At 34.6% G+C, this 26,746-nt stretch overlaps 3 protein-coding genes and 2 non-coding genes across 5 annotated transcripts; 2 read left to right on the forward strand and 3 right to left on the reverse strand.

The window, feature by feature from the left end:
* Positions 1-1,788: 1,788 nt before the first annotated feature.
* Positions 1,789-5,696, forward strand: LOC131603051 (uncharacterized protein At4g18257-like). The gene is made up of 3 exons (XM_058875298.1): positions 1,789-2,184; positions 2,322-2,630; positions 5,068-5,696. Exons 1-3 carry the CDS (start codon positions 1,901-1,903, stop codon positions 5,240-5,242), a joined length of 768 nt encoding a protein of 255 aa, XP_058731281.1. The 5' UTR covers positions 1,789-1,900; the 3' UTR covers positions 5,243-5,696.
* Positions 5,697-8,892: 3,196 nt separating this feature from the next.
* On the reverse strand, positions 8,893-8,998 carry LOC131608426 (small nucleolar RNA R71). Its single transcript, XR_009285687.1, has one exon. It is a non-coding gene; the product is annotated as a small nucleolar RNA R71 (small nucleolar RNA).
* A 3,693-nt stretch (positions 8,999-12,691) lies between these two features.
* On the forward strand, positions 12,692-13,163 carry LOC131605681 (uncharacterized). Its single transcript, XM_058878009.1, has 2 exons — positions 12,692-13,048; positions 13,131-13,163. The coding sequence occupies exons 1-2, from the start codon at positions 12,692-12,694 to the stop codon at positions 13,161-13,163; spliced, it is 390 nt and encodes a 129-aa protein (XP_058733992.1).
* A 4,538-nt stretch (positions 13,164-17,701) lies between these two features.
* TRNAR-ACG (transfer RNA arginine (anticodon ACG)) lies at positions 17,702-17,774 on the reverse strand. The gene has a single exon. It is a non-coding gene; the product is annotated as a tRNA-Arg (tRNA).
* Positions 17,775-18,733: 959 nt separating this feature from the next.
* On the reverse strand, positions 18,734-24,819 carry LOC131603052 (DNA replication licensing factor MCM3). The gene is made up of 17 exons (XM_058875300.1): positions 24,664-24,819; positions 24,467-24,576; positions 24,166-24,374; positions 23,177-23,307; positions 22,859-23,097; positions 22,541-22,777; positions 22,264-22,418; positions 21,974-22,182; positions 21,686-21,851; positions 21,408-21,610; positions 21,140-21,199; positions 20,964-21,053; positions 20,110-20,282; positions 19,842-19,913; positions 19,607-19,748; positions 19,263-19,363; positions 18,734-19,160 (listed from the first exon to the last, which is right to left on the reverse strand). Exons 1-16 carry the CDS (start codon positions 24,727-24,729, stop codon positions 19,304-19,306), a joined length of 2,322 nt encoding a protein of 773 aa, XP_058731283.1. The 5' UTR covers positions 24,730-24,819; the 3' UTR covers positions 18,734-19,160; positions 19,263-19,303.
* Positions 24,820-26,746: the final 1,927 nt, after the last annotated feature.

Here is a 26,746-nt window from a genome sequence, read left to right on the forward strand (position 1 = left end):
TATATATATATATATATATATATATATATATATATATATATATATATATATATATATATGTATATATATAGATGTGCGAATATACTATAATCTTAAAATATTTCTTTATTTTAAAATTACAGGTCTTACAAGATGCGTGGTCTGATTGCTAGATATATATGGTAATCAAAATTCGTTATTTAGACATTAAGATACCTAGGGAACTTGGTAATGCTAAAGTGAAATATCTTGTACACCAAGAGGGTGATTAGAATGGAAAAAAAACTCATAAACTGGATTCCAGCGGACATTCAACAAAAGATCAAAGCTATCTTGCTACAAAGAAATGAGTATGGAGGAGACAAATTTTTATTTGCAGATTCTCCTAAGGATTACTTTTCTATTAAAGCTGGTTATGAGATACTTGGTATGAATGTCAATACAAGTTGCGATATTCGTTGGAAAATGATTTGGCAGATGAAAGTGCAAGAAAGAATTCACATCTTCTTGTGGCTTATGTGCAAATTTGGATCCAAAAGGTTCATGTTAAAATCAAAATAGATTTCTTTAGTATGGAATTAGAGGACTGAATTGATCTTGACCTTAACAAGAATCATGATTTAGCTAAATGTTGTGCGGTTGGTTGTCACTCTAATTGGTTTTTGAGGAACAAAGAGATTCACGAAGTTAGTTACAATAGGCCTCCTTCTCCGAAAATGTTTATCCAAAGTAGAATGAATGATTATGACAATGCCATGCAGAGTAATAAGATAATTACTAGCAAGGTTAGAACTTCGATCATGGTGGGTTGGAAACCCCCAGAGAACGGGTGGGTGAAACTCAATACGGATGGAGCTTGTAGAGATGGTATGGCTTCAGGTTGCGGAGGTATTATCACACACATGCTTTGTAAGTGCAATGGGGGGTTTCACAAATATTTTGAAAATTGTAGTGTATCTAGAGCAGAGCTTTGGGGTATTTTTTAAGGTCTAAATATTGGCACTTGCAACGCCTTGTGTGCAGAATTATGGGGCATATTAGAAGGTCTCACTCTTACGCATAGACTTGGTTTCTTGAAGGTGGTATTTAGTATTGATTCAAAAAACATTCCTAATATGCTGGAAATAAGGGCACCAAAGGAGGTTAATGGTTACAGTATTCTGTTGATTTTTTTAAAATTATTGGTCAAGTACGAAGAAGTCAATGTTCTGCATGAATATAGGGAATCTAATCAGTGTTCCAACACGCTTACAGGAATTGGAGCTGACGACATTGGTCTTCTAGTTTTTGTGGATATTGCTTCGGATGGATGGTGTTAGTCATTTTATTGAGTTAGATAAGACGGGAACTTCTTTCCTCCAACTCAAGTCATCGTTGTTTAGTTTTTCTTTTTGGACTTCGACCTTTCTTGTAACCAAAAAAAGAGAAGCTTGCTAAAGATTTGGGATTTTCAAAAGTGAAGTTGAATGTCAGATATGAATAGTTAGGTAAGGCTATATGGATAGTTTTTTTTTTACTCAAAACCTTCTACTATAGAGAGAAGGATAGTGATTAATTGATTTTTTTATCTTCGAATTACGCCCTCTAATTAATACTCTTAATTTATTATTCTATCACTTTACATTTATGATCATTCAAATACACCAATAATAAACAGGATAGTTTTGTAAAAATACTATTCTCTCTTTCATTTATCACATTTTCTTAATCTGTGTGAAATGATCAACTATGACATATATTATGGGACGGAGGGAGTAATAAATTTATTATTACAATTAATTTTCAAAATCATTGTAAATTTTGTTGTTTGATAATATAAAATTGAGAATTTGAGATAATATGAAAGCAAGGTGAATGAACAAAGGAAAGTGGTCGAGGAAGAAGAAAGAAACCCTAGCAAACCGTCGAATTAGGTTGAAAGATGACAGGAACGGAGGAGCCACCGGCGAAGAAGAGAGTTGTAACCGAATCGCTAGGATGGCTAACGGAATCGTCGATTATGCCAAAGAAGCACAGAGCCATTGAAGGTGTTGGAGCATCCTCCATCCTCGAATTGAAAGCTCAACTCTACAAATCTCAAGAAGATTCCAGAAAGTCCAGAGAATTATCCGGCCCTGACGCCGAATTTCAACGCGCCAAAAGTTTCATCGCTTCCAAAGATCATTTCTCCAATAAGAACTCCGGTGTCGATTCCCGCGCTCTCAAGTAACACTTTTTTCCCAATTCAATTTTAATTATTTTATATTTTTAGGGTTAGTTTGGTTAATTTGTTATTATAATACCTAATTGAATTTGTGTTTGTTGTTAATTGGGATTTTGTTTGTGTTTGTTGTTATGATTAGGGATAAACTTGAGTTGAAAGCTGTTAATGATGGGTCTGTGAGTTATGCTGCGTTGGAGAAGAAGGCTGCATTGTATGATAAGTTAGTTAAGGGAGAATTGTCTGATGAAGAGGATAAAGAGAAGTACTGTGTTGATTTTTTTCGTAAAGGGAATGATGGTGATGATGTCTCTACCACTTCAAATGTGTTTCAAGAAAATGAACGTCGTGATGGTGATGGTGATGCTTTTTCGCAGTTTAATGTGAAACCTGCTGGCCTTGGTCGAGCTGCTGGAGTAGTTGACGGTGATGAGCACAAGCGGAATATTAGGTATGCAATTTGTCTCCTTACAACTTGTTTGTTATGTTGAAAATGCAATGATTTTTCGATCTATATACTCCCTCCGTCCCATAATAAGTGTCTCATTTGCATTTTTTTCTTGTCTCAAATTAATTGTCCATTTGCAATTTCAATGCATCAATCATTATTATTTTTCCACTATTATATCCCTATTTATTAACTTCCACGTTATTCAACTACTATTAATAGGGGTATTCTAGTAAATGACATTAACTTTTTTACTAAAACCAACACATCCAATCATTTTCTTAAAAACCGCGCATTGCTCAAATAAGACATTTATTATGAGACGGAGGGAGTAGCTAGTATAGACTCAATGCAAAAGTTCTTAGTGTCTGTGTCTTTCTGTTGGAAGCGTAACTTTGGATGATATTGATCCTGGTTGAAATACCATACTAGTCTTGAAGGAGTGTGATTTATGTTTGGACACCTTTGTTTGGAATGTGATTTTGGGCAATTAGTGTTGTTTGGTTAGATTAAAATTTAAAAGTAATTTTGTGCCAGAGTAGTTAATACCAGCGCTATCGCGCAATAGCGGAGCGGAGTGGGGGCCGACTCCTTTGGGAAGAGCCTTAGCGGTACAGAACACTACAGCGGGCGCTATAGGGTAAATAGCGGGATAGCGGAGTAGAGCGGTTCTCGGGCTGGAGCAATTTCTGGCCCGTTATCTTTTCCCCTCTAAAAAACCAAAATTACCCTTAAATTTACAATGTTTTAAGGGTAAGTTTGGATTTTTCAATCTAACGTGAGTTGAGACTCAACCTTATCCTTAACCTCCCTTCATAGTCGTTTATGTACTTCAAGAATCATGGGTGCTTTGATTTATGAATATTTTATGAGTTGAGTTGTTTGTTTAATTTTACATTAAATACATGTTTATAACTATTATATGTAATTTGTCCAACTAATAATCAAATAGAGTTGTCATCCCGCTATCCAACTTTTGGGGTCGGCCGCTCTGTGCCGCTATCCGGGAATGACTACTCCGTTTTGTGTGCATAATTACCAAAGTAGGCTTAATAGGTGGGAGTGATAGGTTTTCCTTTCAAATGTCAAGTTTACATTTAAAGTCAAGATTTCTGAAGTCTGAGGGTGTTTGGTTCAATGTGGAAACTAAATCTGTTTGACTGTTGTGATAGGAATGTTAGTGACAAGTCTATGTATTACAATTCAAACTTGGTGAGATATCGAGGGAAAGAAACGTAAAAGAAAATCTTTTGAGAGTGGTGAAGAAAATTTTGAACTTTTTATATTTTTGAAAATAATGATAATGAAAATTACATGTTGCAGAGTCTAAATCTCTATCGAAGACCAGTGAGTTTGGTCGCTGCTTTTAACTACCAGTTAGTTAATTAACTCTAACTAATACACGTTACAAGAATCCGAGACTAAACAACATAAGTAGCAATAACTGCTATAACTTATAGCAGAAATAGTCCATGCGAATACAATGGAAACAAACAGAAATGCTGCTAGCAGTAGAACACAGTAGTTATCAATTCTCTAACACCCCCCTCAATGCAGCTACCAGTAAAATGCAGTAATTAGGAATACTCTTACACCCCCTCGAAATTCAAGATGCATGCACCATTGTCTATGTGTAGCAAGTCTTGAGTAAATAAGACCTTTATTAGTATATCCGCTAGTTGATCCACAGATGGGATATGATACACCACTAGACTCTTGCTCAACATTTTCCTCTGACAAAGAATATATTCAACTCCACAGTGCCCTTAGTTGGGAGTGTAAAATATAACTGAGTTAAGGCAACAGTGTTCAGATTGTCATAAAGCATCCGAGGTGTTAAAGCTGGCACATGTAACAGATGCAATAATTAGTGATTCTATAATCCTTTGTTCGCTCATCTAGAGCATATAATTTTGGCTTAGGTAGGGGTGAGTTGTGGGATGGGATGCCTACTGGGTTAAGTTTAATTTTTGGTTTGATTGTATTAAATTCACATCGCTTGAATTATATAATATAGTGCTGCAACCTATTCCGGTAGATATTACCCTACCAATATAATAACAGTTCTTTTTAGGTTGAGAGAATATATAAGTACAATGTCCTGTTTTTTTTTTTTTTGAGTTATGCTAAATTGTACAAAGAAACAGGAAACGTAATTCAACGACAATGTGATATAGGTGACAGACCACACATGGATATTGTGGTAAATATAAAATGGTTTAAGGGATAAACAAGTAATTATAACTTACTAATAGTTCATTTCTTTGTCGACGTTAAAATATTCCTCGTAACATTCAGCATTAATGTTTTTATATTAGCAGGGAGTGATGAAGCTGGGGATATTTTTTCTTCTTATGATTACTTAATTAGTAATTACTTCGTTAAATTTGTGAGCCTACAGCTAATGTAATTTTTTTTCAAATATTTTTTTAATTTTCAGGGAAGTTCATGAAGAAGCCAATCTTGCGAGAGAAAAGACTTCAGAAATTAAACTACGCAGACAGGAGCAGTTAGCTGCTCAACGTAAGAAACTTAAACAAGCCTATCTTCGGAAAAAATTGGAGCAACTGAAGTCCGCCTCTGTTGAATCTGGATCTGAGATTAAGCACACGTGAAGTACGTGCCAACTATTCTCCATAATTTCTATAGGTGGATTAGATGGATGTAGTGAAACCAAAAATTTCTTATAGGAAGGCATGAGGAGTTGAAAGCAGACTAAACCTGTGTTATTATTATTCACTGGAGTTACAACATTGGAATTCCTGTGATTCACAACAACTACCTCAACCCGGGAACAAAAAAAGAAAGGGGAAAACAAGCAAAAGAAAACTCCTCTTTTTTTTTCTGTTGTAAATGATGTAATTTGACAATTTCTGTATACATGAGTTATTGATATAGGTTTGAGCAAACTGCCTTTAATTTTGTTGGCCAAACCTGAAATAGACCAGTCTTCCTTTGACCTTCAACTGATTTCAGTGATTTGAATTCATTATTGTCATGTTCTTGTTCGATTTAGGGGCAAAAGAAATTCAAAAACAAATTTGGGATTTGTGTGCATGCCCCTATTGTCTCATAAATGAAATGAGTAACAATCTAATATAGAGGTACGTATAAGGGCACTGTATAAGGGTAACTCAGTAGGTATACGGTACACATCGTTTTTTTCTAATGGGTAGGCAATAAAATCACAAGAAGCCTCTATAACACCAATCTTTTAATACAGATTTAGCTTGCAATTTTTATAACTTACAAGTTTAAGAGAAAAAGTCTCTATTAATTTACAATGAGATCAGAATGACAACAACGATTACAAACAGTGGCTATATAGTAGTTTAAAAAATATATATCAATTTATAGAAATTGTAAAATAGAGTTTGCGATGGAAAGAAGACATTTTGAAATGTTATTAATCAACTGGTGTATTTTACAAATGATCACCAGATTTCTTTATGTTACAGAATTGCCATAAATTTCCATAAAAAAAGGAAATAATGAAAAAACTTTTTAATATATAATCGATTATGGCATGCTTATAATTAATTATTTAAAAGAATTCTTGGAAACATTTCCTCTGGTATTACACACGATAATTGATTATACTACAATTATAATGGATTATTTAGCGAAATACACTTCATAAACGATTATGGCACATCAATTATCGTTTATGGGGCGAGATACGCTTTATAAGACAGTTCGTTTGAGAGGGGGGGGGGGGGGGGGGGGGGGGATTAGTCATTGGGTTAAATGGGGAGATACTATAACTCAACCTTCTATCAGAGGTGATCTTGACATCTGAAGAGCTAGACCTGTTAATGTTGTCATGTTGGATAAACATGTTTGGGAGCTTCTTCACAATCTTGACAAGTTGTGGTTTCAGTTATTATCAACTAGATATAATTATGAAGTCTGCATCCTAGAGGCGAATAAGTACCATGGAGCATTGTACTCATGACATTCTATTGCTAAAGCAACCGAGGTTATCAGTCTGGGTTGTATCACCAGAGTATGGAGAGGAGACATTTTCATTTGATATGGTAAATGGGGATACTATAACTCAACCTTCTATCAGAGGTGATCTTGACATCTGAAGAGCTAGACCTGTTAATGTTATCATGTTGGATAAACATGTTTGGGAGCTTCTTCACAATCTTGACAAGTTGTGGTTTCAGTTATTATCAACTAGATATAATTATGAAGTCTGCATCCTAGAGGCGAATAAGTACCATGGAGCATTGTACTCATGACATTCTATTGCTAAAGCAACCGAGGTTATCAGTCTGGGTTGTATCACCAGAGTATGGAGAGGAGACATTTTCATTTGATATGGTAAATGGCTTCCAAATGGTAGAATGTGTGACATAATTTCTGCGATGTATGATTAGGATGCACACCTACATGCAGGGTCGTCTCAAGATGATTGAAGACCCTGTTCTAATGTTAAAGTCGGGACTTAATAAAAAAACACAAAATTTGAAAAAAAAAGTTTAAATTATATAAATAAAAACTTATAAATACCATCAATAACAGAGAAAATATATAATCTTATAAATGACCTAAAAATGCAAGTTTAAGCTAATTTATTCTTTTAACCATTTAAAAAGTATTATTCTAACTAATCAAATTGATCAAGTAAGTGAAAAGTGCTAGAAACATAATAAATATATATTTTTTTTGATTATATGATAATTAGATTTTAATTAGGTAAAAATATCATTAAATTTTTAAAACCTTTTAAAATTTTAGATTAATCAAATGGTATGTAAAATTTTGTATACTCATTATATCAAAGAATCATATGAGAATTAAAAAGAGTTGTAAATATTTTTTTTTTTTTAAAAAAAGATAATTTTTCTAAAATTGTTTTTTTAACTATTAGTCACACAATTTTATTATTTTATACTTTGTAATGCTCACACCAATTTTCAAAATAGAGATAATAAATTTATAATTCTTATATATAAAATTATTAAAAACATTTTATAAAAAATAGTGAGTATCATAAACAATTTTAAAGAAATTTAATATACATAAAATAATAAATGAAAATTTAAAAAATCTTATGTTTAGAGGAGTGAGTAGAGTAACTATCAAGTTAATTATAGACTTAAGAACTGTTATGTATGTAGAAAATACATTTAAAGTAGTGCTAATAGTATTTGCTCATTTGCCTAAAATATAAGTAATAATGTAAATATTCATTAATAACAAAAATAAAATAAAAGTAGTAACGTTATCCTATCCTAATAAATTTAGTAGCCTCTATTTAATGATTAGATATATGCAAGGATATCATTATAATAATATTACTATTATCATAAAAAAAAAATTAGTAGAAGATTACAAAAAAATTGAAAAATTGAGGCCCCAATAAAGGTGAGGTCGTGTGCAGCTGGTCTATTTGCACAACCTCTTAACCGGCCTTGCCTACATGTCATGGATGTATGCAGTCATGGTACATGAAATTTTGACATCATTACCACTAATCTTCCTCATAACATAAAAATAAAGATGGTTAGTGTCTTTACTAATTACAGCTCAAATGATATTTTTATTTGGGAACCTTCTGTATCAGATATTTATTCTACTAAATTAGCTTATTCTTAGTTATCTTTGGTGTCCAATTCACCTCAAATGCAAACAATGACGTGGTCTAGGATTTAGAACCTTAAGTTACCTGAAAATATTCGTCATTTTGTTTGGATCAACATGCATGGGAAGTTACTTACCAGTTGTACACGAGTCACTCATCATATTTCAACATATGCCTCTTGTTAAAGATGTGATGCAATTAATGAAATCTTCTTACACACTCTTAGAGATTGCCATAAGGCCATACAAGTTCAGAACAATTTCAATTTTCCATCTCACATTCATTTTTATAAAGATGATATGTATAATTGGATGAAAATTAATGTGATTGCCAACTATGGCCCTTTGTTTCTCATTTATTATGAATAATTTGAAAATCTCGTAACTAAGAATCCTTCAAAGACAATAGTCGCTCTCTCTATAATATTCTAAATCAAATAACTACAATTTTACACTCTACTAAGAAGGCTTTTAGTGGTTCTAATAAGGTATCAGTCCCTAGACTTGTTTCTAGACACCCTCCCTCGGAGAATACGATAAAGATCAATATAGATGGTAGCTTCATTTGTAATCAAGGGTCATCTCACTTTGGTGGTCTTTCGAGAAACGCTCCTGAAGGTTTGATCACAGGTTTTTAAGGAAGTTATGGATTCACCTATAATATTAATGACACAATTTAGGAGTGAAATATCAAATTTTAGGCAAGAAGGGAGGGAATCATTGTTTGATTATTGGGAGCGTTTTAAGGATTTACTAAGTTTGTGCCCATTTCATGGGCTTAAAAAGTGGCTCATAGTCAACACTTTTTACAATGGTCTCCTTTATTCCACAAGGATGGCCCTTGATGGGGATACTGGTAGTGCCCTTATGAATAGATCGAAGGATGTAGCCTATAATCTTATTAAGGACATGGATAAAAACCACCACTCGTGGGTAAACTTCTGGAAACTGCCTACAAAACCCCCTCAAAAAGGTGGAATTTATGAAGACAATCCCTTTGGCAACATGAATGACAAAGTAGATGCCCTTTATCAAAAGATAGAAAACTTGATCATTATACCCCACCAGCTCCAGCCACTCCTACTACTCTCACAACTCTCTCCTATGAGATTTGAGGAGCAAACTGACATACCACCAATGACTATTAAATGATCCTCATTGGAGGAATCATTAAGATAATGTTAAATATCTTAATAATAATAACCAGTGTGGTAATCTATACTTAAACACTTATAACCCATGGCGGAGAGATCACCCCTATTTTTCTTACAAGAATAATAACCCCAACCTGCCATGGGAACACCATATTTCCAAAACGGTATGGTTGTTGCCCCTAAGAAATCCAATCTAGAACTAACTATGGAGAATTTCGTAGCGACTCAAACTTGCCAAAATGAAACATTTATGAACCAAAATCTCCATACTAGTGATGTTCTTAGACAGTTAACCAATATGGTAAAATACATTGCCACCCATAACAAAATGTTGGAGACTTAAATCTCACAAGTTGCACAGCAGCAAGCTTTATTTTTTTCCCTCCCGGATCCTTTCCAGGATAGTCTAAACAAAACCCCAAGGGATATATAAATGTTGTAACAACTAGGAGTGGTAAGCAAGTGGAAAGTTATGGTGAGAAGAGCGAAGAAATGAAAGAGATTGAGCTAACACCACCTGCGAATGTGGTTGCTGAAGAGGAAGAGAAGGAGGAACCATATGTTGCTCCTCCTCTCTATAAACCACCAATTTCGTTTCCGTAGAGGCTTGCAAAGGCCAAGGTAGAAGTCCAATTTAAAAAGTTTGTGGAGTTGCTGAAAAAACTCTACATCAATGTGCCTTTCACCGAGGTCCTATTTCAAATGCTTACCTATGTAAAATTTCCAAAAGAGATCCTCTCTAACAAGTGGAAATTGGAGTATCATGATATTGTAGCGTCGATTGTAGATTGTAGTGCCATAATTCAAAACAACTTCCTGCCCAAGCTTAAGGATCCAAAGAGCTTTTAAATACCTTGTGTTGTCAGAACAATGAATTTTGAGAGGGCGTTATGTGTTTTGGGGGTCAGTGTTAGCCTGATGTCCCTATTTATGTGTAAAAAACTTGACCTTAGTGAGATGAAGCTCACCAATAATTCTCTATACTGGCATATATGTAAGTTAAGTACCCAGTTGAGATACAAGAAGATGTGCCCGTAAGGATTGGACAGTTGAATAAGAGATGTCGCTCTTGAACTAGTGTTGTTAATCTCCGATAAGGTGGTCCAAATGGGGGGTGCCTGTATGGTTAGCACTTCGGCGCCCAAGTCAGTTTAGAGTTTAAGATAGTGTACTTGGAGATTTGCGATATAGTGAACTTGGAAATTTGCGATTGTGTACCTGCAACCCTCTTGTAACTGTATTTATACTTTTGGGCTCAATTGAGCGAATGAGCCTCATTTATTGGGCCTTTGGCCGCCCCAGAACATTGCTCAAGCACTCCATTGGAGTTTTATCTTATTCAAGCATTCATTACTTATTTTGGTTTTCATTCAATTATTGTTATTATTTCCTATTAGCATGTACTCAATTAGTTTAATTACTTTAGTGATAAATATGTGTGAGTAGTTCCCTAAGGACTAAGGGTCTTAAGGATTGTCTCATGACAAACCTCAAGTGAACCCTCTATATTTTTAGTATGAGAAACAAAGTTAAAAGTCATTATAGAATTCTAAGTTTTTATCACAAATGTCATTTACGGAAGTAAAAATGAATTAGGTAACGATCATATGCTGAAAGGGTATGTTTCTGTACCCGAGAACAGAATGCTAGACAATTGTGTACAAGATGACGAAAGTGCCTCGAGCGCAGTTGAGAAAGCTCCATATTTATAGCTGCACGAAATCAATCCCAACAAATAATTTGGGCCAACAAAAGCGGACAAATTATTTGTCAGAAACATGACAACACGCTGACGAAAGTAAGTGTTGTCCAATTTTCTCTATTTTCTATAATATTGGTTTGTTTATCATAATAGGACCGAGGTTTCTCTAGTTGATAGTTCTTTCAATTTTAAACTTTTATCATTTATAGATATGTGTTTAAGTTACAACCAGATTCGTATGAATCTGAAAGATCCTAAAAAGACAACGTTCATGACCAAATCCAAAAATTATTTATATTGTCATTTAGACTCAAGAACATAGGGCTACGTACTAGCGGATGATGAACAATATTTATTAGAAATAAATATAAAACATGCTTGAAATCTATATGCTAATTAAGTCGACATAGGAGACAAACCACACTTAACATCTGAATCAAGATTTCAAAGAGATTCTAACACCTTTGGAGAACAAATTCAAAAATTCATGAGATTATATCTCACTAAAAAGGGGAATTTAAGTCAAAATCTATAAATGTAAAACCTTCTAAGTTTCCCACTATGGATTCTAGAAAGTCAATCTAGAGTTTATATGGCATGTTAACACCACTGTCTTAGTTCATAACAAAGTTATCCTAACATGCTATGCCATTATAGTGACTACTTAAGAAATAACATCATTCAAATGGACAAATGAATGCAAGAAAACCTTATCAAATTGAATCCGATCTTATCCCAACTCTTAGTTTTGTCGAAATCATGAAGAAAAAGAAACTCTTTAAAAAAGAAACATGATATTATTCAGTTAATTTTATCAGCTATTGATATATTTTAAAAAATATATAATCAATAATTGAATAATGCATATAGTATTAATTTGGATACAATTACAAAAATAAATTGTTATAATTATATTGAAAATTAAATATAAACAATTATTTCATAATATTTATTTTATACATGCAAAATATATTATAAATATAGTTAGCTTAAATAATAAGCACAAGTTTCGAAAAACTAATTGATATGAAAGAATAAATAAATAAATAAAACATGGGAAATGGGATTTGACCCCAGCCCCTCTTTCAAGAACCAAAACTTTTACATTAAACCACTCGGTCATTTCGATGAATTTCTTCATTTTGACAAAATATATTAGGCTTAATTGCACTTTTGGTCCCCCTAGTTTCAGCCGCTTAAACTTTTAGTCCCCCCAGTTTAAAACCCAGGATTCATGCCCTCAAAGTTTTAATCTGTTGAAATTTTTGAAGCCCCCCTCCATTTGGCAGTATTTTTAATGACATGGCATGGAAATAACCTGCCACATGGGTAATGATTTAATGATGAATGACATGGAAAACATTGACTATTTAAAATATTTTCTTATTATCTATAAAATAAACTTAATTTTGAAAATGTATTCAGTAATCAAATTTAATTGGACAATATATTTTTAATTCATTTAATTGGTAACATAAGAATCCAATTTTGCCCTAATCCCTTTTCATTCTGTTCAACATCTCCTTCGTTTCTCCTTCATTTTGTTCGTCATCTCCCTCATATGTCATTTCTCCTTCATTTCCCCCTCATCTCCTTCATCCTTCGTCAACCTTGCAATGTCTCAAAACTCTGTGTCATTCGATAGCTACAGAAGTCACAGAATGAGACAGGAATGTCATTGCGGTCTCGATGCTCCATTGATGACGGCCTGGACTGATACAAACCCAGGACGTCGCTTTTTCGGTTGTGGGATGTACAAGGTTCAAGGTTTCAAGAAGTGCAGTAACTTTGTTTGGCTTGATGAGGAAATGAACCCTAGGGCAAAAGAAGTAATTTCTAGCTTAATGCAAAAGTTGAATGAAGAAAAGCAGAGGGTTAAGGATTCAGTCGCAAAAGAAGAAGAATTGAAGATGAAGATGAAACTGATAGGGCAGCAGTTGAAGTTTAATTGGGTCATGACCATTGTTGTGCTGGTATCTTTAGTTGCAACAATAATCATGAAATGAAGCTGTTAGTATAATGGTTGTTTAGGTCTAATTTGTTGTCTTTGTTTAGGTTCAATTTATGTATAAGTTTAAGGATGTTTAGGTTCAATTTATGTTAACAGTTTATTATTGTAATTGTATGGTTTTGGTTGGTGTTGTCAACCTTGTAATTTGTTGTAACAGTTTATCAATCAATGAAGTTGCTTGGTGTTGTCAAAATGTTACCAAAGTGTAATCAAATTTAGGCAAATTGAACCAAACTAATAACAACCAATCATCAGTTTATTGAACCAAACTGATAACAGTTTATTGGTGTTGGTCAACATGTTACCAAATTTAACCAAACTGATAACAACATGTTACCAACATGTTACCAACATGCTACCAAGATGTTACCAAATTTTGACATCATCTATTTACAAATTGAAATAACAGTGCATCAGTTAACAAAATCTAACCAAAGTGTAATCAAATTTAACCAACAAGTCATATTTATAGCAGTAAGTTATAAAATTACTTGCATATATGAAATTATCCAAATGATGACCATTACATAAGTGGTTGAGTAGCAGCAAATTTCAAACATAGGATTACAAAATATTGTTTGACAGCCATGTTGTTTTCATACTGAGATCCAAACAGCTTTACCATATTGTTTGGCAATGATGACTAATCACTACAAAATACCCAAAATATCATATTGTTTTACAATCACAACAAACTTTCACACTAATGCAACATTGTTACATTCAAAAAGAAAGGCATCATTGCCTCCTAATCCTGAGTTGGTTGAGGTGCCTGAGATCCTTGACCAATCTCAACTGGTTTTTCTTTTCCCTTACTCTTCTTTGCCTTATTGGTTGTCTTAGCTTTCTTTGCCTTGTTGCCCCCTTTAGGTATCTGCCTATCAGCTGCCCTCTTTCCCTTACAGCTCCTCTTGTTGTGTCCAGCTTGTCCACATTTGTTGCAAGTGACAGTTCCAAACTTCTTAGGAAGAACAAAGGGATTCTTTGGCTCATCAGATGTTTTGTTCCTCATCTTCTTAGGGCGGCCAATTGCCCTTCTCATGACAGGAGGAGACATTGGCAAATGGTCAACATTGTTCCAAAGTTGTGGTCCATTATTTGGAAACACAATGTTAGCATAGCACTTTCCAAATGTAAGCTTGCTGCAAAACAGAATGTGTGTCATAAATCTAACATAAAGAAAACTTAATGTTGTAGAATTCAAGAAATACCTATAATATGGAGACACACATCCTTCAGGTTTTTTCCTAATGCTCCAAATGCAAGAGATAACATGACTGCATGGGATTCCAGACAACTCCCATTTTCTGCAGCTGCATGATTCATTTTTCAGATTGACACAGTAAGTCTCAACTCCATTGGTAACTCCAAAGATGGATAAGTCATCATCACCATGCCAAGAAGGGGTCCAGTTTTGTGCCTCCTGTTTGTTCTTCTCTATGAGCAATTGGATTCTAGGACATATAACACCCTCATAGTCCTGTAAAAGTGTCTTCTGTTTAGTTATCCTCTTTGTGATATAATGCTTGATTCCTTCCAAAAGTGTTATGATTGGCTTGTCTCGATGCTCTAAAATTGCCCTATTAAATGCCTCACACATGTTATTAACCTGAATATCACACTTTGAAAATGTCTTGAAATGAGATCTTGACCAATATTTAGCAGGAATGTCAGCCATGTCCTTCCATGCATCTGGCTTTAGAAGCTTCAACTTCTCCATTGCTCTTTCAAACATAGGAACACAAGTAGCTCTAGCTGCTGCCCACATGGCCTGTTTAAGCACCAATCCAGAATGTTTCTTCTTCCAATTACCATAAAGGTGTTTGACACACATTCTTTGCTCCACATTGTCACCTAATTCTTGGATAGCAGGAACCAAACCCTACAACAAAAACCACATAACAGTTGTATATTAATATATAAGTGAATATTAAAATAATTACATTTAGAGTTTAGTATTACCTTCTGTTGGTCAGAAATAAAGCCATAGCACCTTTCATTGAATGCTCCTAAATCTTCTAGTAGTAGATGCAAGAACCACTGCCATGAGTCTTTGGTTTCAGCCTCAACAACAGCATAAGCTATTGGATATATTTGGTTGTTTCCATCTCTGCCTACAGCTGACATCAGTTGGCCCCCATAATCACCCTTAAGAAAACATGCATCCAATCCAATGATAGGTCTACAGTAGGTGGCAAATCCTGACTTGCAGGCATCCAAACAAATGTAGATTCTCTCAAATGCTGGATTGCCATTGTTCTCTGCACATTTAATAACCACAGTACTCTTGGGATTGGACCTCAACAACTCCTCTCCATAGCTTCTCAAGTGTCTGAATTGATCTATACCAGCACCTTGTATCATTTCCAAAGCCTTTCTTTTAGCCCTATATGCTTGATCTGTAGTTATCTTTGAACCCCATCTCTGAAGAGTTTCAGCAACTAGACCAGCTGGCTTCATGTATGGACTGTGCCTTAGCAATTGTGTAAACCTAATTGCAAGCCACTGAGTCTTGGCATTCCTGTTGTCAGCAGTTCTAAAACAAGTATGGTCACTCACATAGCTAACAACCTGCCAATAATTCTGCCCATTCCTCATGCTGAACCTTAAGTGAAACTTGCAGCCTTCCATACACTTAACTACAATCCTTTTAGAATCATTTTTCTTGATATACACATTCTTTTGATTTTCCATTCCATACTCTTTCACTGCATCTCTAATTGTATCCTTGTCTGTAAACATCATTCCTAGCTGGAATGCACATCCCCCACCACTTTTGAAAACTGGATTCCTTGGCTCATCTCCTTCATCCTCACTACCATGGGGTGTGTATAAGTGATCCTCATCCTCTTCATTCTCATCCTGTTGTGGCGTGTTTACATCACTTATTTCTTCCTGACCTAAGGTTTCTGGGGGAAGAACTGAGGTCCAATTCACATCCTCATAGCCTTCACTATCCTCACAGTAGTCACTATCTTCACTGAGGTCATCATCATGTTCAGGTTGAGGGACATTGTCTTCAGTAGGGTCAGAATGATGTTCATTAGGTTGAGGTACATTTGGTTGAGGTTCATCAGGATCAACTTCATCAGGTTGAGGTTCATTAGGTTGAGGTACATTTGGTTGAGGTTCATCAGGATCAACTTCATCAGGTTGAGGTTCATTAGGTTGAGGTACATTGGGTTGAGGGACATTGTCCTCAACCGGTTCCTCAGTAGGTTCATCAGTAGGTTGGGTCTCAAAATGATAAGGGACATTGTCAGGTTGGGTCTCAAAATGATGAGGGACATTGTCAGCAGGTTCATGGTCAGCAGGTTCATGGTCATTGTCTACAAACTCAGCATGTGTATGGACACCCACAAACTCAGTAGGTTCCTTAGCAGGTTCAGGTTCATTAGAAACATTAACATACTTCACACCTATCACTTGTACATCATCATCATCATCTATAGTTTTACCTAGCTCACTTGGGTCAACATATTCAGGTGGATCCGATACCTTATGTTCCACATAAATATCAATCAGCTCATGACCTTCGACATCTTTAGCAAACTGCAAGATATCACTGTCAGTGTTCAAACTCCTTAGACCACGAGTAAAGCTATAATTGGGGTGCCTATACCACAGATTAGCAATGTCAACATAACCCTGTGCCCTAATCACTTGTCTCATTTCCACGACAGACATATAGTCAACATCAAACTTCCATCCAAATTCAGTAACCTCACCACCTACGTACAAATTAACAGATTCATTTACAAACATACCCCTATGGTGCATCTTTAACCTAACTTTTATCTCTTGGGATGGCCTGAAATTAACAATATTCAAATGCAAAGTTAAAACTGGTGGACCACACAAGCCTATGGAAACTACTATAATAAGCGACAATAGCAGAACATGGTGGACCACACAAACCAATGGAAACTACTATAGTAATAGACAATAACATAAAACCAGTGGACCACACGAAACTATAAATACTAACTATCACCATATTCAAAGAAGGCAAAAAAACATACCTAAAGCAAAAGCGTTCTTCCTTAGTCGCCATTGTTCTTCTGGAGATTCTTCAGCTATTAACACCAGCTAGCAATGCGAAGACTATGGCGTTTAGAGAAGACAATACCACCACCAACCTACGCACTGTGTAACAATGGATGAGACGAAGGAGCTGAAGGGGCTTTTTGGATTTTGACGAACAGAATGAATACTTTAGGGATTAGGGCAAAATTGGATTCTTATGTTACCAATTAAATGAATTAAAAATATATTGTCCAATTAAATTTGATTACTGAATACATTTTCAAAATTAAGTTTATTTTATAGATAATAAGAAAATATTTTAAATAGTCAATGTTTTCCATGTCATTCATCATTAAATCATTACCCATGTGGCAGGTTATTTCCATGCCATGTCATTAAAAATACTGCCAAATGGAGGGGGGCTTCAAAAATTTCAACAGATTAAAACTTTGAGGGCATGAATCCTGGGTTTTAAACTGGGGGGACTAAAAATTTAAGAGGCTGAAACTAGGGGGACCAAAAGTGCAATTAAGCCAATATATTAATATAGAATATTCAATGTTATTTTGAAAAAAAGAAAATGAAGTTTCGACTCTGCTGGGGATCGAACCCAGAATCTCTGGTTCCGTAGACCAGCGCCTTATCCATTGGGCCACAGAGTCATTTATATTTGTTTGTTCCAAAAATACGTATCTATTGAGTTTTAAGCGCAACAAACAAGTTATTAGTTAGGAATTAGGATCAACCTACACACAAGTTACAATTGTTTTACATACCATAATGTATATCTCCTCCACACAAAATTGTTACAACAATGTATATAGATTTATTTTTGGGTACATTTATATAATATTTTTTATCTATATACGAATGTAAATTTTTTAATACTGCATGAATATATTTAGTATACATTTAAAAAATTAATTTAATACATGACACTGATAAAATTTGATTAAATATACATAGATTAATTCTATAGAATATTGTTAAGATAAATAAAATGTGGTTGAAAATTATCATAACATATGATTTGAACATGTATTCTTCCAAATGATTTGTCTATAATATGTGATATAAATTGAAGTATAAGCTCTGAAGTTAGCATACTTGTAATTTCTTTTTTACTCTTCAAGTATATTTTTAACTTTTGATTCTGCTACATTGTCAAAAGGTTAGCTTTTGAGGTTTCAGAAATACAAACATTGTTAATAATGAAACCAGTGAAGTTTCTTTCCTGAAGATTTACTTGCTCAAAAAATTGAGCATGGGGTAGAGTCAAAGATTTAACATCTTGATTTCTGGTTGTAACCCTAGTTTGTTGCGAAGAATGGATAAATTACCTAGTGCAAATCAATTAATCACTGTTTGTTTACCCTTATAACAGTCAATTTTAATATTTTTAACATTTTTATATTCAAATGTTTTCACTAATTAAAAATAAAAACCCTGAATACTGATTATTCTCATTCTAGTAATTTTTAAAGTGTTATTAATCTGTAAAAAATTGTCTGGTGTCCAACTCTTTTTGAAAAGTAGTTGATCTTCCTCTTTCTATTTTTGCCTGTTATTTGACAGGATATGCTCTGCCCCCAACTTTCATCTAAAAAATAAGATTGCAACAAAAACTGCAACCACTCTATGCAACACACTGCCCATCAACTGGCAGCTAGTGTGTAGCAAGAATAGTGTATAACAACCTCACCGATGAGGGCAGAAATTAGGTTCATTTTATATAACATTCCTAAACAAGTTCAATTCTAGAAGCATGGTTTACACATGAATAGATGAAGGTTAGCAACACTAAAATGCATAAAGGTAGGGAGTGCCAAGTATAGACAACCAATAAATTTTGAGGGGATTACAAAGTTTCTTATGACCAAATAATTCAGATATAAATATGTCAACACTATAGCATTTGTTAAGTCTTTGTGGATGTATCACTGATAGCTCTCGCAGCATGATACAAATTAACATTGAAAACTGGAAATCTTTTTCAAGTCCTCCCACCAATGTAAACTGCTCACTACCCTAGCAGCAAAGTTTGCTCCCTGAAATACAATTAGTTTGAAATGTAATTGATGTACTCAACAAATGAATTATGAAGACAGTCTTCACAAAGAAAATAAAAGTCAAACAACAAAAATGCTTACCTCTCATAATCTTTGTTTGAGATTTTCCGCTGATCTAACATTTATGAAACCATATGCACCATTCCATCAACTATCATCAATCTATTGTCTTCTTGCAATTTCTGAAATTCCAAAAAAGACAAGACAATATAATTAGAATTTATTGCTGGATCCAACCACCAGATATTCAAAATTATAAAGACAGTATTAAAGAGAGAAAAGGGGGGAAAATGTATAACTGGACATTATGATTATTCAATGAATATGTATGAGATACAAGAGAACGTCTTATTTATATAATATTTCTGGAGACTACTGTAGTAAATGTTGAGTGAATTAATTTGGGAAGAGCCCAGAAGATTTACCTCCAATAGAAGCAATATATCTGCTGAGCTGTAAGTGGAACCGGACCCTCTATTGATAACATCTTCTATGTCTGCAATAGATATTTGATCCAAGCGATTGGCACGCATATGCTGACCAAATAGGGAATTGAATGCTTCGATTCTGCATGTTAATGGAAAATAGTTTACAACCGAAACAGGTACGAAAAGATTTCAATATAAGAAAACAATATTTTCAGATTGGCAGTTGAAAGACCTTTCAGGAGTGAGACCAATAGCTGGTTGGGCAGCTGAGGTATCGTCTACTTCCATGGCATCTGATGTTGAGCTAGTAAAGAGAAAGACAGATGGAGTTCAATAACGGCTAAATAAGTTTTCAAAATCAAGACAAAAACACCCTCAATATAAACATGTATCAGTCTTTATGCATTATTCTAAAAGATAGTTCGGCTTCTAGATAGAATATGGGATAAATTGTGACGTGTATGCTTCCGAAGAAATAGTAGGAACTAACTATCACTTACTCTCTTCTGGTTTTAGAACCACGATCAGGACCATTATTTTCACCGTCAGCCTTACGCTTCCTCTCCTGTTCTCTTTCCCTCTCTTCTTCACGCTCATCCATTTCTGTCAGCTCTTTATGATATATTGCAAAATTAAGAATCTTCAAAGCAGCATCCACATCAGACTTTGTAACCTGGCAAAACAGGTGGAGATTCAATCACAAAGAGTGCTGCTGGACAGAATCACCAGCCAATATAGTACTAGCACAACGTTCAGCTTATAAGAAGAATAGCAATTGTAACAAGAAAAAAATGTAGCCATTGAGGGTAAATTTATGTTTTCAAGCATTTGCCTAAGTGATTTTTTGGGCATTTAACTGTATACTGATCAGTATAAACATCAACACCTTCGAAATGGATCAGTTTCCTCTGAACAAACAAGTGCATGGGCAAAAAAACCCTAGCTAATGGAGAAATAATTGGGGAGGTAACAAAACCCTATACTCGTCATTATAAAACCAATAAGCCTGAAAAAGTTGGGTTATTTTGTGAAAGAATTTTTGGGCCTACAAAAAGTGGGATTTGTGCTTATGGAAATTATCAAGTAATACAGCCATTATTTTCACAAAGTGATGTTAATGACATCATTGACATGTAACTACAAAAATCAAACATCCAAAGAACCAAAGTGGCAAACCACATTTGGACCCCAAAAGAAACTTTGGATGGGTATTCTAACATACAAATTTAATTAAAAAGAAAGACTGAGAAGTTAATTTGAAAATGGCATCTGGACATGTTATGATTGTAGTAAAAAAAATGGACATGTATCTCAAGATTAATGATATTAGTAAGTAACAAATATAGTACTGTACCTTTCTGCTCAACTTCAATTTGGCATGAGCAGTTGAGAGACGTATTATGGTTTCTAAGGTTCTGGCAGTAATAGGAAGTGTTCCTCCAGTCTGCATAAAGCCATCAAGATATCAATAAAAACCCAATATGTACAACTATTGATATGCTTCCAGCTAATTGTGTTCCTAATGCTGACCTTCGCATTTGAATTCGCATTTCTGAGCTCAGCATATGCAGTGGCGATCTGGTCAGATGCCTGTGGAAAAATTTAATTTATATAAGGAATTTGAACAAAAGCTTAAAAATCATTAGAAAATCAGACTTCATAAGAGCCATCCTCAGGTGTAGCAGTTACAGAAAGATATAGAAGATCCAAAAGTTCCTTACAGTGGATAAATTACAGTACGTTAGAGGGAAATCGTTGTAAATCAAGAAAAGAATGATATTTCTCTTAGTAACATCACCTCATCAGTCAAGTCAGGTTGAATCCTATGCTTGGCATAATGGATATACTTTTTAAGAAACTTAATTGTAAGTGTATCGCGCTTGCGACCTCTATCAGTTTTCTTTCCATGTAGCATTCTGTTATATTTGACAAAGACAGATGTCTCAGTATCAGCTTCCTCTTCTCGTCCATATCTTGCACTCCCATCATGTGCTGCCTCGCCTGCATTATTAAGTAAGTTAATAAATTCTTAGATGAATGCATGTTTCTAGCATTATCTGAAAACTGCTTAACTACCTCCATCAATGGCAGAACGAAATCGATGCATACGCAGGACGTGCTCTGATATTTGGCGATCAATATCAGGATCCATTTGATCCAACACAATAAACAACAAATCAAATCGAGAAAGCAAAGAGTCCGGGAGTCCAATATTTTTAGTTGGAGTCAGTGAACGATCATACTGTAGAATCAAAAGACAAGAGTCACGTAGTCAAATTGGAAAGAGTTAAAGGTTCAGCAGAATATTAGTAACTTTTATTGTTAAAACTTTAAACAGAACCACAATAGCAGAATGCCACTTACAGTTCCATATATGGGATTTGCAGCCGCCACCACGCTGCAACGAGCATTGAGTGATGCATGGATCCCAGCTTTAGCAATAGTTACAGTCTGCTGTTCCATAACTTCGTGTATAGCTACACGATCTTGGTCGTTCATTTTGTCAAATTCATCAATGCAGACTACACCTCTGTCAGCAAGAACCATTGCCCCAGCTTCGAGCCTTCTTTCTCCTGATAGAAAGAAATTTCACTTTTACTTAAGATGACAAATGTCATAAGAGAATTATGCAGGTATCCTGAAGAATGTTCTACCTGTTTCCTGATCTGAAGTAACTGCTGCTGTCAAACCAACCCCAGAAGAACCCCGACCTGTAGTTGATATGGCCAAGGGGGCAATATTCATAATTGCTCTCAAAAGTTGAGACTTGGCAACAGAGGGATCACCAACCATCATCATGTTAATGTCACTATAAGAAGAATGCAGGCCATATTAATAACTTGTCAACAATATTAAGATATATAAATGCCAAGAATTTTCATTAATTCAATCTCCCAACAAAACATTGGAATAAAAGGAGAAAGCACCAACCCTCTCAAATGAGTGCCATTCTTTAAGTTCTTCTCTACTCCACTAAGCATCAATAAAATCACTGCTTTCTTTATCCAAGCATGTCCATGTATGGAAGGTGCAAGTGAATTACCAAGCAAATCAAATGTATCATCTCTTTCAGCAATCTTTTTTATCTCTTTAAGGTCGTCGGCGCTGTAGATCGGAGCATTAGCTTCTTTATTGAGAAGAGCTACATTGTTGGCTATGAGCACAGTCCTGCATGCACACCAATCAATTAAATTTCTGTTCAATAAAGCAAGAGCATGGTAATTTGTCCAGTTTATTTTCTAAAGCTACCTGAATACACCATTAACACTGCCCTTGCTTTTTCCTGGAAGAGCCTTATATATCCCAACAATAGCCACACGATCTCCAGGCTTGCAAGAATCAACAAGGTCGTCCTCTGCTATGACATCCACTGTTCTTGGGAGCTGACCAGGCGCAGAATTTTCAGGAACTTCCTGCATGGATAAGGTTTGGTGATCCTTGTATTTGCACAACCCATACTCGGTCACAAGTAAGTTGCCATTTTCATCCTACAAATAAACATTTAGTCAGTAAATTTTATCCTTTAGCAATAAAAATAATGCTAGAAATCAAGGATCTTGAGTTTACCCTTGTGGGATACACAGACCCTGTGGGCAAACCCAAATTAGATGTAATATCTCGATAATCACGGTGCGTGAAGCTGCCAGTGGTGGGGCAGAAATGAACACTTTTAACAACCTTTGGCCTTACAAGAGAACCTGTAAACAAAAAAATGGTTAGATTCTTAAATGCATGAACCAGAGTATTTCTTTGCATTTTTAGAATTGTTTGAAGTCTCTGTTAAAATTATAATCTGTATGAAAGGGAAATGAAAGAGGAAAAGAACTACCTACAAACAGAACTGCAGCTTTAAAAAAAATATATATTACATGCTTTTTAATCAGAAAATGACCTTATATTACCATTATCCTCTAGCACAAAGCATAACATGCCACCCAAGAACCGGTTAAAATAAAAATCAGAGCAAAAACTGAATCAGATACCCAAAAAACCATCCATTCAGGTACATTCACCCATCAAATGGATCTAGATACAAACATAAGCAGTAATTATCTACCTAATTTCGTGAAATGAGTAAGACTATAATCTGCAGATGTTTATTGTGTTATTAATCTTGATAACTAGAATCTGGGAGATATATTTTCAAAAAAAAATGAAAAACTATCGTAGTGTTTTGTAACTGGGATTTGGATAAAATCAACACTGTTTCAAAACGTACAAGGTTGAACATTAGTTGTTGTTATGAATAACACTCCACATCATTAACCAACGGCCAAAATAAGAGGTAAAGCTTATACCCTTTAACAGAAAAACCCACACCACCAACTTCAAAGTAAAGAGCAATTGACACTGAAAATAAACCTTATCAAGTAGCAATTGAATAAAAGAACATTTGATCATACACAAGTCCCAGAAAACCCTAATAATCATAAATCTGTTGATTTTCCACCATTTTCGCATGAAAAACTAACTACATACATTGAATCACATACTAACTACAGACAATAACTTAAAAGGGGAAATTAAAAAAGTGGGAAAAAAACAGTTTATCTTACATTTGGTGATAATGCCCTCAACACAAACCATAGAGCCTATGAATTCAGAGAGAAGGTCCCTAGGTGTAACCCTGCGAGAAACAAAAGGGCCTTCAAGTCCCACAAGAACCTGTTCCCCTTCCTTCAAATACTTTGGATCAATAGCACGAGCAGCATCAGTCACAGCATCACAGAATGATTGCATATACTCACTCGGGTTTCTTAGAATCCTGAAAAACACCAAAATCTCACGGAAATTAACCCTAACCATTCAAATTTTGCAAATAAAAACACATAAAAAAACGTAAGAGCGGTTACTGACCTGTTACCCAAATCCTGGTAGTTATGGAGATCGGAGATGTTGACAATGAGACGGTGGCGCTTGTGGTTGATTAGAGCTTTGATTGCATCCATGTAAATGCTCTTTCCGATCTGATTCAACAAAAAATCGAAAATGATTCAAATGAAGAAGAAGAAAAAAACAGTGATAATAATAGAAGAGAAGAAAATAATAGGTACATCTTGATCCAGGAAATCGGCGAACTCTCGCTTGTGAGCTTGTCTAACTTCTTCGCTCAAATCCATTTTCGCAGAGAGAGAGATAGAGAGTGGCGACGAAGGAAGAAAAATGAGTGTTGTGGTTTACTCTGGTGATTTTTTTTCAGTTTTAGGGTATTGTTTTGGCGGGAAATGGGTTCGAGTGTGGCGGGAATATGGTTGGGTCTAGTGCGACCGGGTCCGGTTTATGCTTCGTGTTTTCTTGGTTTATTATTTAAGGGATATGGTTTTTTCGAGTCAAAGTGCATATATTGATGATATAATGATATAATATAAATTAAAAAGCAATTTTATAATTGCATTCAAAACTCAAACTCATTTTAAGAAATTGCATAGCAACTTTAGAGTCTACGAAAAACATGAAAAGGAAAGGTAAAACATCATGAAATTAGAAATTAGTAGTAGAATATCATGAAATTGTTCACATAATAAATATAGATAATTATAAGAAGTGTATATAAAGAGACTTTTCAAATGTATACCATTATTATCTTTAATGAGTGCAGTTTTGTTTCGTTTAATTCGACTCCATTTACTTCATTCTAATTCATAGATCGAACAAATTAAGCGACTAAAATGAAGGAAAAAATGAAAAAAGATAATAGTCGGATAAATCTAAAATGAAATACAAGTTTGCAAATGATAAATTTTGTCAGATAAAACTCAAAAATCTATTAGAAGGAAAAAAGTATTGAATTTTATTATGATAAAAGATAATTGACAATCACGTCTCAAAAGTATTTAAATACTAAAAAGAAATTTTAATGCTAAGAATATTAAATAATATAAATAAAATATAAATTGTTAAAGTTGTTTGGGAAAAAACACATACATTGCTAAAATTGTGGAAAGTACTATAATGTTGTTTTCGCACCTAAAACGAACTTTGATGACTTAAAAAGCTCATAGATCACAACAAAACTATGACCTTGACTCGTGAGTCGATTCCCTGTCCGAAAATGTATAATAAGAGTCATTCTGACATTAGACGTCAAACTTGCGCAAATTTTGTCGAACATTTTTGATGTGCAACTTTTTCTTCGATATGTGCAACCATCATTTCTTCATCAATCTCCTTCACCTATGAAGAACTCGACCCCAAATTCTCTTCTTGATAAAGAGTCTCATCTGTTTAATATGCATGAATGCCAGCAACATTGACAATATTTAATATATTCAAGGAATCAGGGAGAGCTACCGCGTAACCATTATCGTTGATCTTATCCATTCTATCTCTCATCAGATTGTCCTTATGTGTGTGAGTGTGACACTATAGGTAACGTGAAAATGTCATGCTATATGCAAAAATCTTTATGTGATAATGTTTGTGTGTACAATTGTCCTTTAGCCCTGATATTTATATTAAACACAAGACGTAAACCATGTCACCATTGTCTAATTTAATATTGGACCCATAAACATATAACTTGTTACGTAGGGTGAACAAATTCCATCTAGGACACTTATGTATCTCAGTATGATTTGTGGAGTATCCATCAACCATTTTTGTGATTATTTTGTAACATATAACATTTGATTAGAAATAAAGTACTCGACTCCATATTTAAGGTTCATTGTGGTTTCAGGTCGAAGGATAATATACACAAAAAAACAAACACACTGAAGTTCCAGTTCACTAAAGAAAGAGTGAAAAACTTATGACAGTCAACAAAATTCTTGGTCCTAGAAAAATGCAACAAATCCAAATTTAATTGTCGAAGATGATGAGGAAGCTGATGCACATCTTACCAGTCAAATATCACGAGTCTAAAAATTGGAAGTCGTTTTAGAAAAATAAAGAGGTGAAATGATATATTCAAGAACCTTTCATAATGAAGCTTCGGATGAAGTCTCTAATCTTTTTGTAATACTTTGATGCTCTGGCCTTTCACAATGTTGCGTATATAGTTTGTAGTAGTATGACAATATTTTGGATGTAATACAATTTGTTATTTTAGTGTTGTATTAGTAAAATATTTCTCAAAATTACTTTTGTTGTTTGAATAGATTACTATTGTATGGCAATGTTTTAGTATTGTGTGTG

The sequence above is a fragment of the Vicia villosa genome, linkage group LG5 (genome assembly GCF_029867415.1).
Source record: "Vicia villosa cultivar HV-30 ecotype Madison, WI linkage group LG5, Vvil1.0, whole genome shotgun sequence".
NCBI classification, from domain to species: Eukaryota; Viridiplantae; Streptophyta; class Magnoliopsida; order Fabales; family Fabaceae; genus Vicia; species Vicia villosa.